The sequence below is a fragment of the Rhizophagus irregularis genome, chromosome 6 (genome assembly GCF_026210795.1).
Source record: "Rhizophagus irregularis chromosome 6, complete sequence".
Classification (NCBI taxonomy): domain Eukaryota; kingdom Fungi; phylum Glomeromycota; class Glomeromycetes; order Glomerales; family Glomeraceae; genus Rhizophagus; species Rhizophagus irregularis.
In genome coordinates, this window is record NC_089434.1 from 232,520 (window position 1) to 245,962 (window position 13,443).

General features: G+C 26.9%; 3 protein-coding genes across 3 annotated transcripts; all 3 read right to left on the reverse strand.

The window, feature by feature from the left end:
• Positions 1 to 1,534: 1,534 nt before the first annotated feature.
• On the reverse strand, positions 1,535 to 1,915 carry OCT59_025848 (uncharacterized protein; the record flags this gene model as incomplete). The annotated part of the gene is made up of 1 exon (XM_066142766.1): positions 1,535 to 1,915. The coding sequence occupies one exon, from the start codon at positions 1,913 to 1,915 to the stop codon at positions 1,535 to 1,537; it is 381 nt and encodes a 126-aa protein (XP_065992345.1).
• Positions 1,916 to 4,288: 2,373 nt separating this feature from the next.
• On the reverse strand, positions 4,289 to 4,591 carry OCT59_025849 (uncharacterized protein; the record flags this gene model as incomplete). The annotated part of the gene is made up of 1 exon (XM_066142767.1): positions 4,289 to 4,591. The coding sequence occupies one exon, from the start codon at positions 4,589 to 4,591 to the stop codon at positions 4,289 to 4,291; it is 303 nt and encodes a 100-aa protein (XP_065992346.1).
• A 1,389-nt stretch (positions 4,592 to 5,980) lies between these two features.
• Positions 5,981 to 7,309, reverse strand: OCT59_025850 (uncharacterized protein; the record flags this gene model as incomplete). The annotated part of the gene is made up of 1 exon (XM_025330272.2): positions 5,981 to 7,309. The coding sequence occupies one exon, from the start codon at positions 7,307 to 7,309 to the stop codon at positions 5,981 to 5,983; it is 1,329 nt and encodes a 442-aa protein (XP_025181013.2).
• Positions 7,310 to 13,443: the final 6,134 nt, after the last annotated feature.

A 13,443-nucleotide genomic window follows, 5' to 3' on the forward strand; every position in this document is an offset into this window, starting at 1 on the left:
TTCAAAGTCTGCAACAAAGTAATATGGGACTTGCATGCGGCGTTTCCAGTTCTTGAATTCATATATATCATTTCCTTTCTTTACTGATGGCATTCGGTCTGCTTGTGGGGTTTTCTTTAATCCTCGACATATTGCTACATGTTTGTCATGGATTTCTTGTTGATGTGTGAAGTGGGAGATACACCATCGGCAGACAAATATTGCATGTCCATTTTTTGTACGTTTATTTACTAAACGGCTCATATTCTTAATCCAGCAATAGTGCTGCTTTTCCCCGTTACTGATAAGTACTAAATCTATTATTTTACGGCCCTCTGCATCATCCCTATCGGTAACATATATTGGACATAGGCGGTGGTCACGCCATTCACAGATGCAGAGGGCAATAGTTGGGTTCTGTCGCTCAAATCTTCTTAGAATTACCTTATCAGCTTGTACTGGAAATTCGATACCTTCAAAGTTTAACTCATTTACATACTCCTTATACTTGGAAATTCTTTCTGCATTCTTTTCTACTGGATGTAATGCTGCTAGGATTGCCCACTGGAAGCATTTGTCATCATCATTAGCTGGATTTACTACTCCCTTTTTCGTGGCAAGATCTTTTGGGAGTGGTATATGTCCTGCTCCTGTGGGTGGTTGGAATTGCGAGATTTCTATAAATATTTTTTCTACACGATAGAATTCCCAACCTGATCCGTAATTTACATAGTCTTCTACTTTCTGCATGATTCTTGCTAATGCAAAGTTAAATGTACCATTAATATCTGTTGATGGTAGGATTGGCATATTGCGAGTTTTAAATGGTATGTTATATCTGTAGATATACTCTACTCCATCATCTTCACTAAAGTTACCATCTCTGAATAATCCCTAGCCTCAAGGTAAGAATCTAAACGTCTTATTGTGGCAAATATTCCAATTCTTACTTTTATTGATCCCAATCGATTTCTTTCATCCTGAAGAATATTCTGGATTGTTTGACTGTGTGCTGTAAGAAATGAAGCATAGTCATGCTCTCCAGGTGTTCCTATAGCAATATCAGCCGTAAAGTTTGAGTCTGTTAACTCCTTTCCTATACGTACCTGATCACGACGTTCAAAGACTACCTCATAATGTGTGTCTGGGTCAATTTGCATCATGCGGGTTATCTCTTCATTGGTTACCACCGCTTGTGCTTCACGGATTTGGCGAATCTCATCCTCATATTCCTGCAATTTTGCATTTGAGCGGGGATATGGGATGGACTTGACAGGTACCTGCTTGAGTTCAGCTAAAACTGATCGGATGACTTGTCTGTGTTGGGCACTTCTTGCTTGATGTGTTGACATCTTGTAAACTTTTTATACTCCTCTTTTATTCAATTAGATTTTTTCTGAAAAATAAAATTAATTGTCTGCCTACCCTATGAGGGTAAAAAAAGAGGGAGACAGATTAGTACTGTCTTCCTAAACTATTCCTCACCATCTGAGTCATCATCATCCGAGTCACCAAACACATTCTCGTCCCGATGTATTCTCTATCCTTAAGTAACTTATAGTTGTAAGTTACAACGGCGAATAGCTTCTTTTACTATAATATGCTTTACTGCAGCATTTGTTCTCTCTTTACAAGCCTTTTGATATGCCTCCCATTCAAGTTCACGGAGGATACCCTCCTCCTCCAATGATTGGCCAAGAGCATCATTTGCTTTTTCCTTCTTTTCTACTGCTCTGTCGTATGCCTCCTCGGCTTTTTTATACCGCTTCCAGAGTACTCGTTTAGCTTCAGCTCTCCAGATTGAACTGACTTCTAGAAGATGTGTCCCGAAATTTCTACTTGGAATGTATTCCAGGATATGGCCCACAAGTTCGGGGATTACTGATACTGCGTACGGGTTTTGTTGGCTTTTTAGGATCTCCCTATTGATAGCCATAAGATCGGAGACTGTGCAGCCGAAGATTGTTGCTAACTTTTCTGCGGTATATACCATGTTATGTACTATTTATCTGTATAGTTACTTGGTACCTACCTTTTATTCAATTACATTTTTTCTCGGTATAAGGGAAATTGCTTGCCTTGCTATTCCGCTCTATTGACTCCATGGCTGGTTTCCTGGATGGGTTAATACTTCCTTACCTTTTTTGGCTCCGTTGGCTTTGAAATCCTATTTCTTGTTCGGTTGGGGGTAAGTAGGTGAAAATATTAATAAATGATTTAGATTATGAAATAAGTAGGATATAAGTAGGTGAAAATATTAATAAACGGTTTAGATTATGAGATAAGTAGGTAAAAATATAAAAAAGGTGATTTAGGTTATAAAATATGTAGCATATAAGTAGGTGAAAATATTAATAAACGGTTTAGATTATGAGATAAGTAGGTGAGCCAGAATTGGCATTTTCATACTACTCCACCTCAATTATTAATAAGTTTATTTTTTTAATAATTAAATATTATTTTTAAAAATTGCATGCAAATTTAGGTACAAAATGATAAAACACTCTAAAAGATACTATAAAATACAATTTGACAATTTGAATATTAATTAAATAATTATAAATTCTGACTTTTTTTGTAAAATTCCAAAATTTTATTTCTTAAATAATAAATATCAGCTTTTAGTCTTTTATAATCATTATTATTATAACAATTTGCAGCATAATTTATATTGCAAATATTCAATTAATGACAATTATAAATTAAAGTAAAAGTTATGATATTTTAATTTATCTTTATATAGAAATAAATTATATATATAAATTAGAGTAATAAATATTTTATAAGTTTCTTAATTTGTAATTTAAATAAGCCTTTTTTTTATAAATTCATTTAGTTATTAAATTTTTTCTTAAAATATAATTGTAAAGTTAAATAAATATCTTATAAACAGAAGAATTTATACTGTTATATATACTTTATTAAGTAGTTGATTAAATTGTAATGCTATTTAATTTGTTGTTAAAGAAATATTATAATAATTGCATTTTTTTTGTTTTGTTTCATCTTAGTTATAAACTTATAGTATATTAAGAAAAAATATCAATTTATATAATAAAATTACAATGCAATAATACTATATTTACTAAAATAATTTTTTTTTATTTAAATAAAATGTATTATATAACTATAAAATAATTTACTAATTTTTTATTATTATTTTTAATTTCCAGTAATAAAATTTGTGTAATAGAATTTAATTAGTCTTTACAATAAAAAAAAAGAAAACTACCAAAAAAATTAAATTTATATTTATATAAAATTATTTTAAGATTTTTCTTGTAGGTTCTTATAAGATAATTAGTTAAAATCAAGTTTTGATATTATTTTTTTTAATAGAAAATGAAATAAATTATTTAAATATAGAATTATTATTTATCCTATATTTTTATAAAAATGAATTTATAAATAATTGGATAATAATAATAAAATTTATAAATTTGATAATAAGATAATAATTTATTTTTTTTTTATTAATTTATATAAATGTGATCTTATTTTAATATAACTATGCTTACTTACATATACTAAACTTATAAAAATAAGAAAAACATAATATATATAAGAACTAAGCATTATGAAAAAAGACTACTCCTTTGAAGAAAAAGTCAACCTGTCATCTAGATGATTATATCACTATTACAAACAATGATACAACCAAATTTTAGGTAACTGTTAAAATCTACCTAAAAATTTGCCCAATGATACACCCCAATGAAATGTTAAATCATTCTATTTATTCCAATTAGTTTTACTGAGCTGTTTCATTATAATATACTTTCCATCACACTTTTTACTTTTTAACTTTATCTTTTTTACACGCTATAAATAGCATGCATATATAATTCTTTCTTTATTAATAAAAGCTGTATGATGAAAAAATAAAAAAATACAATTTTTTTACCAAAAATAATTTGTTAAAACTACCTAAAGGAAGTTTATATATTTTTTTTTTCAAATAAAATTAACTATAATTAAATATGGAATGATGTAAAAAAAGTAAAAATTCAGTAGATTGTCTATCTATATATTTTTTTTTCTAACTAAATAGTCTTATGTAAATATTATCAAATAAAGAATGTTGTGAGATTAACAAATAATTATTCATTTTTTCCATTTTGATAATTTGTTTTTTAACAATTAGCCATCCCATAAAAGAAAATAAAAAACCAAAATAAGAATAACTAATTGTATATTTAACCTTCTTCAATATCACAATCTCTTTTCAATTTTACGACTTCTAATTAAATACTGAGTAATCATATAATTAAGAGTAACACCATATGCTTTTTTTTTTCTTTTAACTCCATTACAATAAATTTAATGTATTCAAATTTCTAACACTATTCAATCCTCTATGAAATTCTGATTTTGATATTGGTAACATTTTTTCTAGTATTTCTTGCCAGAGAGCAAGATTAACTTGTTCGCTGATTTTTAAAGCTTCTAGATCTTCTGTTACTTTGTTAATTATAACATCCTCACTGGTACTTATTAACTGTTCAGTTACAGTATTGTCTTCTAGATCAAATATTACTTCCTTTTTTCTTCTTATTTTAAAAAAATGCTTCTTATTGAAAAAATGACCAATGAAAATTTTTTTTTTCAACATATTGTAACCTGTTCTACTTAATACTTAGTCCATCAGAAATTCCATTTCCTTTACCGATATATATTGTTTTTTAAGGATATCTTCTCTACGTCTCAACCAATATTTGGAAATATATGTTTTTGATTTAAAACCATTACCTATATCCCGCCATTTGTTCTTATTACTTTTTAGGTTATAGAAGAATTTTTTTTTATATTTTTCCTGTTCTTTACATAAATAAACTGTTTATTAAAGCCTAAATTTGTGTATATAACTGCGTAATTATCTGTTATATTATTTTTTTTTTTTTTTTTTTAAAACTTTATTATAGATGCGATCATGTCTTATTATAATCACACTTACTTACATATATAAACTTACAAAATATAAGATAAACAAATACATATAAGAATTAAGCATTATGAAACAAGACTACTTTTCATAAAGAACAAGTCGACCTGTCACCTAAATGATCACATCATTGTTAAAAACCATGATGCGACCTCAAATTCAAAGGTGACTGTCATGATCTACCTAAAAATTTGCCCAGTGACCGCCACGATGGAACGCCAAGTCATTCCATTTATTCCAATTACTTTCTAACATATTACAGTCAACATTTTTAACACCCACTTCAGTGCGTTTACTATAGCCCTGTTCAGTTCTAGATCGTATCGGATTGACCGAAAAAATGTATAACCAATCAGATCATAGTTACAATTGAGCACAATTTTGATTGATCGGATTGGTTTATATATCCATAATAGCTTATAGGGCAAAAACACGTAGTTGTTGTTTATTATGTTTATTATAAAATCGATCAGGGAAAAACACCAATTTTTGTAGATCGGCTTGACTGACCGCTGACCGCATCAGTAACCAATTATTTTGGGGTACAAATTTGCGATCAATCCGGTCCGATCTAGAAATGAACAGGGCTTATGTGACTTAGCTTTTTTATCTTTACCGCTAATACCGCACCGCTTTTCTTCCTTTACTACACGTTATAAATAACGTGCATGTATGATTCTTTCTTTATTAAAAAAGCTGTATGTACATACTATCGGATACAGAATGATAAAATAAACAAAAACAATTTTCTAAATAATTCGTTAAAACTACTGAAGAAGTCTATATATTTTTCTTTCAAATAAAATTTGCCATATGTAAATATAATCAAATATGGAATGATGTGAAACTAAAAATAAATTCAATAGACAAAACTGACTATATATTTTTCTATCTAACCAAATAGCCTTATGTAAATATTATCAGATAAGGAATGATCTAAAATCCTAAAATAATTATTCATTTTTTCCCTTTTAATAATTTGTTTCTTAATAATTAGCCATCCCACAAAAGAAAATAGAAAAACAAAACAAGAATAACTAATTATTTATTTATGTCCCCTTAATATAACATACCTTGATCTAATTTACGAGCTTTAATTGCACACTGATTAACCACGTAGTCGTAAGTAACACCACGTCCACGCCTCCCTCTTCTAACCCCATTACAATATGTCGTTAAAAGACTTTTATCTCTAATACTATTCAAACCCCGATGAAATTCTGCCCTTATAATAGGTTCTCGTCTATTGAGTATTTCTTGCCAAGGAGCGACATTATCCTGTCCACTAATTTCCATTTCTTGAAGGTCCGTAATAATATTGTCTATCGTAGCACTTTGACCAGCACTACTCGACTGTTCTGCTAACTTACTATCTTTTTGTTCAAAAGAAGCGTCTTTTTTCTTTCTTAATTCGAGGAAATGTTCTTCGTTAAAAGAATGATTAATAAAAATATCATCTATTAACATTTTATATCCAACTTCACTTGTAACTTGATCTACCAGAAACTCCATTTCTTTTTCTGATATGTATTGTTTCTTAAGGATATCATGTCTACGTTTCAACTTATGTTTGGAAATAAGTACCTTTAATCCAATTCCATTATTTGTGACCTGCCATTTATTTTTATTACTCTTGAGGCTGTTTTTAAACCTCTTTTTATACTTCTCTTGTTCTTTCAACGTCTTAAATTGCTTGTTTATCTGCAAATTTGAATACGTAACTGCATATTTACGTGCTCCACCATCCATCGAAACTTTTTTTGTATAAGACACGCCAACACGTTTACTTATTACTTGTTTAACTTTACTAAAATCCTTAAATACATTTTGCGGCGGAGGTGTCGGAGTTACTATCACCTTCGAACGACAATTTTGACAAACTTTTCTATTTCTTGACATTACGTAAGCACAGACGTTACTACAAAATGAGCATGGGATGTAGAACCCCAAATACCATGTTCGTCTACCATGACTAAATTTAATATAAGTTGTAGTTTGCCTGTTCTTTTCTTGTTTCTTCAATCTATTTTCAATAACTACAAGTTTATCCAATAATAATTGACGTATTCTTAAAAAATACTTGTTTCTAGTTTCTATGTCAATAGGTAACCCACAAAATACACTCGTCAAGTATTTTGAAATTCTGTATTTAGTATTCATCATAGGCCGATCTGAATTAATCGAAAAAGGCTTATCATATTTCTTTATTATATGTCTATTGTTGGTAACAATCGTCAACATATCTTTCTCTTTTTGTAACGAGTCCACATGTAAAAGGATGTAGGACTTTCCTTTTCGGGTGGAGTATATCGTATCAGCCCCTGTGTACCGTTTCACTTTTTCTGGACGGAAAAAAGTATAGCCGATAAAACTTTCTTTATTCGGCATCTTTTATCTGATTGGTGCACTGTATTTACGCCTTCTTTTGAAAAAATTTCGCAAGAAAACAAAACTTTTATGTCTTTAAAGGACTATTAAGCCCTTGTACTAAACTGGTTCGAACTGAAAAGAGTGATAATAAAAAGTGTGTTGTTTAAACCAAGGAACACTTTTATCTTAATACTGAAGTGCTATTTTTCTAGTAATTTAACGAGAAAAAGCGTAATATTTCTTATATGAAAAATGGATGTGAACGGTACAGGAAAGAGTTTTTTTTTCTTTATCTGTTCTATTATATCTTGAAACTTTTTTTATATAAGTAATGCCTATACATACATTTACTTAATATATGTTTAACCTGACTATAATCTCTGAATATATTTTGCAGCAAAGGTAAAGGTGTATCTATTACCTTTGAGTAACAATTTTGATATATTTTTCTATCACGTGATATAATATAAGCACAAATAAAATTACAATAAGAGCATACATGGAATATAATATCCTAAATACCATATCCTTTTCCACAGCTAAATCTAATATGGTGCAAGTAAACTATACTCGATAATCACGTGATGATGTTTCAATTTTCTGGCATAAGTTTAATATCACGTGATCAGACATTATCCAATAAAAAATGAGAATTTTTATATGTTACACTATTTCGTACATAATATTTTATGTCAAAACGAAAAATTTATTCGTTAAAACTCTTCATATTTGAATTACATGGTATTGTAATATATAATGACATTTTTTTCTAGGTACTTTACTAACTTGTTGTTGTCATTTTATTTTACGTGGCATCAGTAAAGTCAGATCGAAATTTTCTCATTCACATGTGATGATTTTCTCATGAATCAAAAGGTTTTCTCATTGTTAAAGAAATTTTCTCATGATTAAGGTTGCTTGTCTAAACCTCTTCAAAATCCTACGATTAGTTTCGTCAAAATTTTACTATAGATTTATTATAGTTTCGGCAGAGTTTCGGCAGTTTCAGCATTTATAATAAGTTTCGGCAGTTTCGCCTTTCTCCAAAGTTTCGCCAGTTTTTTAATATAACTTTAATATAGTTTCGGCAGAATTTCGCTTTTCGGCGAAACGCCATCTTGCCTAAACCCCTAGGTTTCGGCAAGCAACCTTACTCATGATCAAATGAATGTAATAATTCGGGCCAGCATTGAAATATCATAATTTCAGCCTGAATTATAAAAATTTTTGACCAATAAGATAGGGCACATGTGATTCAATTTGTTTCAAATTTAGGCTGATCATATAAAAATCGGTTAGTTTTAAATGCCTATAACTTTTTATACAGATCTTTTTTCAAAAATCTGACTAGTAATTTGATAGTACTTGTCTTGAAAAATAAAACTACCAGTTTATTTTCTTTAAAATTTATTTTTTAAAATTTTATAAGATTTTTTAGTACTACAATTTTATTTATTGTTGAGTATAGTTTACTTGCACCATATATATTATAGTTTATTTGTTCTTATTCTACTTCTTTAATCTTGTCTCTATTGCAACAAGTTTATTTAATAATAACTGACGTATTTTTGAATAATATTTATTTCTGGTTTCTAAATTAATAGGCAATCCATAAAATACACTTATCAAATATTTTAAGATCCTATATATTCTGTATTCATAATAATCCTGTTTGAATTAACTTTAAAAGGTTTATCATATTTCTTAATAATATGTCTATTGTTGGTTAAAATTGTTAATATATCTTTTTCTTTCTGAAGTGAATTCATGTGTAAAAGGATATAAGACTTTCCTTTTTAAGTGAAATATAATATTAACTTCAGTATACCATTTTACATTTACTACTAAGTGGAAAAATATATAGCAGTCAGCGGTCATTTCAGATCACTTGCTGATCATTAATTAAAATAATTTCGTGTAACTATAATTGAATATTCCATCATATAGCTAAAAAAAGAAATTCTTAATACAACACTTATACAAATTAAGTAAATTAATAGTTCGTCATGTGTATTATAAATTTTCATCATCATTTCCTCTTTAATAATAATAATTTTTTTTTTTGTATATACAAGAATGTTCGTCTCAAAAATGAAGTTTTCCTTCAGATGCAACTTAAAAGTAGATGTAAAATATAGTTTAAATGATAAAAATATATGTAATTTTACGAGAAGAAAAAGATTTACTAAGTTGAAAAAGGTAGTTATTTAGGTAGTTTTTATGTAAACCGCAAAAAGTCAATTTTTATAATAAAAAAAAATTTTTTTGATTTCAATAAAACTTTTAGCAAAAGCTTTTTTTAACCATTAATTATTTTATTTTTAGCTATAATTTGGCGAAACAAACAACTTTTGTTAAGCTTAGAAGGGTGATTATTATACCAGATTTTTTTTTATTTATAAATTTTGTTAAAATTTTTTAATTAGAACGCTAATAAGAAATTTTTTTTTATTAGAATAATATTATTAGGTCTATTTGGATGTTATAAATAATTTTAAATCACAAAGCTAGTCAAAATTTAATGTTTTTTTGTTTATCTATATTAGACCTTTAATGCTTAAATCTTGGTATTGTAGTAATCATGTAAATTTTTATAATTTATTAAAAAAAAACTTTAAAATTTTTAAATTTTAATTCATTTAACAAAAAATAAAGCAAAAATTATTTATTTATAGAAAAATTCATATTGGATATTAGGTTTGCTTATCTTGTTAAATCATAAATACAAATAGTATAATATAAATAAGTAAAATGTTTTTTTTATGTTTAAAGTAATGTTAAAATAAAAGATATTTATAATATATTTAAAAAAAATAAGCAAAAGAAAAAAGTTAAAAAAGTTTTCTTAATACTTTATTAGTTTGCTATATCAAAATAACCATATAATTGACAACCTTCACTGGCCAGATGCAACTGAATAAAGTGAAGTTTTTGACTTTTAAAAGGTTTAAAAATATTTTTCAAATCTTGAATGAATATGTTTACTATTGTTGGAAAAAGTGTTACATTGCATAAATATGGTGTTACCTTTGACTAGTATTTGTATCCGGATATCATCCGGATAAATAAATCCGTCTCTGTTAAGAATTTTCAAATCCGGTTATCTGATAAAATATTTTTTACAAATCCGGATATCCATCCGGATTAATCCGTAATCTTCGTGGATGTCTAACGGGTCATTAGCGAGTTTATACCTGGATAAATTCCGTGAACTTAATATAATTTATTGTATTTATACATATATCATTAATATTGTATAATAATTTGTAAATATAAAAAAAATAAAATTTATCTCAAAAGCATGAATTTATTTGTGTAATTTATATAAGGTATAGTTTAAACATCAATAGGAGTAGTAGTTAATTGTTGAGCTGGGTGAATATTAGCAAAATGGGAACTATTCCGTTTTAAGAACATAACACGACTAAATAACTCAGGTTTCATTCGTGTTCTCTTAACAGTTAAAAGATTTCCCGCGTCGAGAACAGTCATTCTGAGGGAGTAGATGCCGCATTTGGAGAGGGAGAAGTCAAAAAAAGTAATATCGCTTTTGCGTTGTGTCGTACTGGAAAATGGAGTATTACAAATGACGATAAGCAAGATAAAAAGTGGTTTAACGCGTTTTAGTATTTTTATTACTTGGTGATTCATGTAGCGAAATATTGGACATTGAGACAATTATTACTACATTGTGCAGATTGGCATTTAATATTTCTTAAAATGTATTTGATCTGCTAACATAAACGGATATATCCAGAGGATCCGTTTAGACTAAAATTGTATCCGGATAACGTCAACTCAAAAAAACCTTTATCCGGATACCCACTTCTTACCGGATATCCATTAATACAACCAGATTTGCTATATCCGGATACAAACACTACTTTTGACCTGAAAATTCTGATTTTAATGAAATTTAAGCCAGCATTATGAATCTGGCCAGAATTAAAAAAATTTTGGCCAGAATTATAATTTAAAAATTAATGAATTTTAAGCCCTAATTAAAGCTAATTTAGCAATTTAAATATTAAATATATATTATATACTTAAAGACTATATCGTATTAAGAATTTTTATTATAATATTACTATAGTACAAAAAATCTCACCACTAATTTTGCTGAAATAACCAGTAACTGATAGCTGATAGAAATTTTTTTATTCAGCATTGTTAATCTAATTAGTATACTATATTTATATCTTTTTTTAAAGAAAAACTTTGCAAGAAAACAAAAATTTATTTGTTAAAGAAAATAAGTTCTTATGAACTCTTAATAACCTAAAAGAGGAATAATAAAAGTGTGTTATTTTAACTAAGGAACACTTTTATCTAAATATTAAACAACTAGTTTCTTATTAAACAAACAAGAAAAAAACATTTATTTCTTATGTAAAAAATGGATGTGAAGTTGTAAATGATATGGGAAAGAGTTCTTATTAAATTTGACAATAAGATATTAATAATTAAAGCACTAGATAATTATTATAAAGTGATAGTAATATGTATTAATAAAGGAAAATTTTATAACTTTTTTCTTTAATTCTTAATTTTCCTGAAAATATTTTATTATTGATCAGTTGAAAAGAATTTTTGAAAGGACTATTTGGCTAAAACAATTCTACATTCATTTCAAACATTAAAGTATAAAATAACAATAATAATAACAAAATTAATTTAGAAAATATTAATAGTTTTTTACTTAGTCAACATATATAATATAAGAAATAACAATAAATAAATTTAGACATGTTATATCTTATACTTTACATTAGAACTTACAATATTAATGAATTGGTAGGGAACTATGCAAAACTTTATAAAATATTAAATTGGATGCATGCAAAAAAATCAGGTGGATATTATAACCTTAAACAAAACTAATTTAGACCAAAAAATAGTTTTTTCAAAATGCCTAACAGTTTTAAAAAGCAATTTTATATTTATTGTTCAAGTAAATAGTATAACAAATATAAGGGTTCAGAAGTGATGTTAATATATTTATAGAAATAGAATAAGCATTATCAAGGATACAAAATTCATTTACCAACTTGTATTTGGAACTGTTATTACCTTGATGATGGATTTAGAATATATGGTGGTCTATGGTGGTAGTAGCAGACTTTTGAAATTTTTATATAAATCTGTTAGAGTTTGGTCTAGTTCATTAGTAATAGTTCTATTCTGTAAGAAAGGTCTTTATGAAGATGCAACCTGCTAATATTTGGCTCATACTTAGTATTAATACTAAATTAGTTTTTATCAATATAGTCATAAATAAAATATCTAAAAAAAATAATTAGAATTTAATCAGATGTTAAAGTAATTAGATAAAATCAGGTAATTTTTAATAAATTTTATTTATTATTATATTTATTAGATAATTTTAATTAAAATTAATATAATCTTATTAAATAATATAATCTTAGTTAGAATTAATTAAAATTAATATAATTTTAGAAGTATATAGTAGCAGAAATCAGTTGATTTGAATATTTGATAGAAGATTAGATTTTACAATCAGATTTTACAAGCAATATAATTTACATTTTTTATTAATAAATTATACATACAATTATTTTATTAAAAAAGTTTTTTGTGTATTTAGTAATTCAATTTAAAAAATTTTTTTATTTTATAAAGTTTAAAAAAAGCTATAAATTATTATTTAAATTAGGAAGGAGTAAAGTTTCCTTATTGCCTTAATTGAAAAGTTAAAAATTTATTTAATACTTTTAAAAGTAATAAAACTATTATGTTTCAGATTAAGAGTACTAATAAATTTATTTATAATGTAAATAAAAAGAACATCCATATAAATTAAAAGATCTACATACTTATTGCACAGAAAAAAAAGGCGACAAATACATGACCAAAAATAGAAAGTATATTTTGTGGGATTACTGCGTCAGTGACTCACTATGACCTGCTGACCCACTTACCCACTGTACTGTCCTTACTGCGAGTCAAATGTATCTGTGAGTATCCTTATAATATGAAAACAAACATATTCGGTCAATATGTCAACGTGGCTTATTCGTTTGCAAATTATGAGTGAAATACTATACATATGCAACAAACACTATATTGTATTAGTTTGAAATTTTCATATTGATTTAACAAATATGTTGCCATCGTCTTTTGCGACATATAAT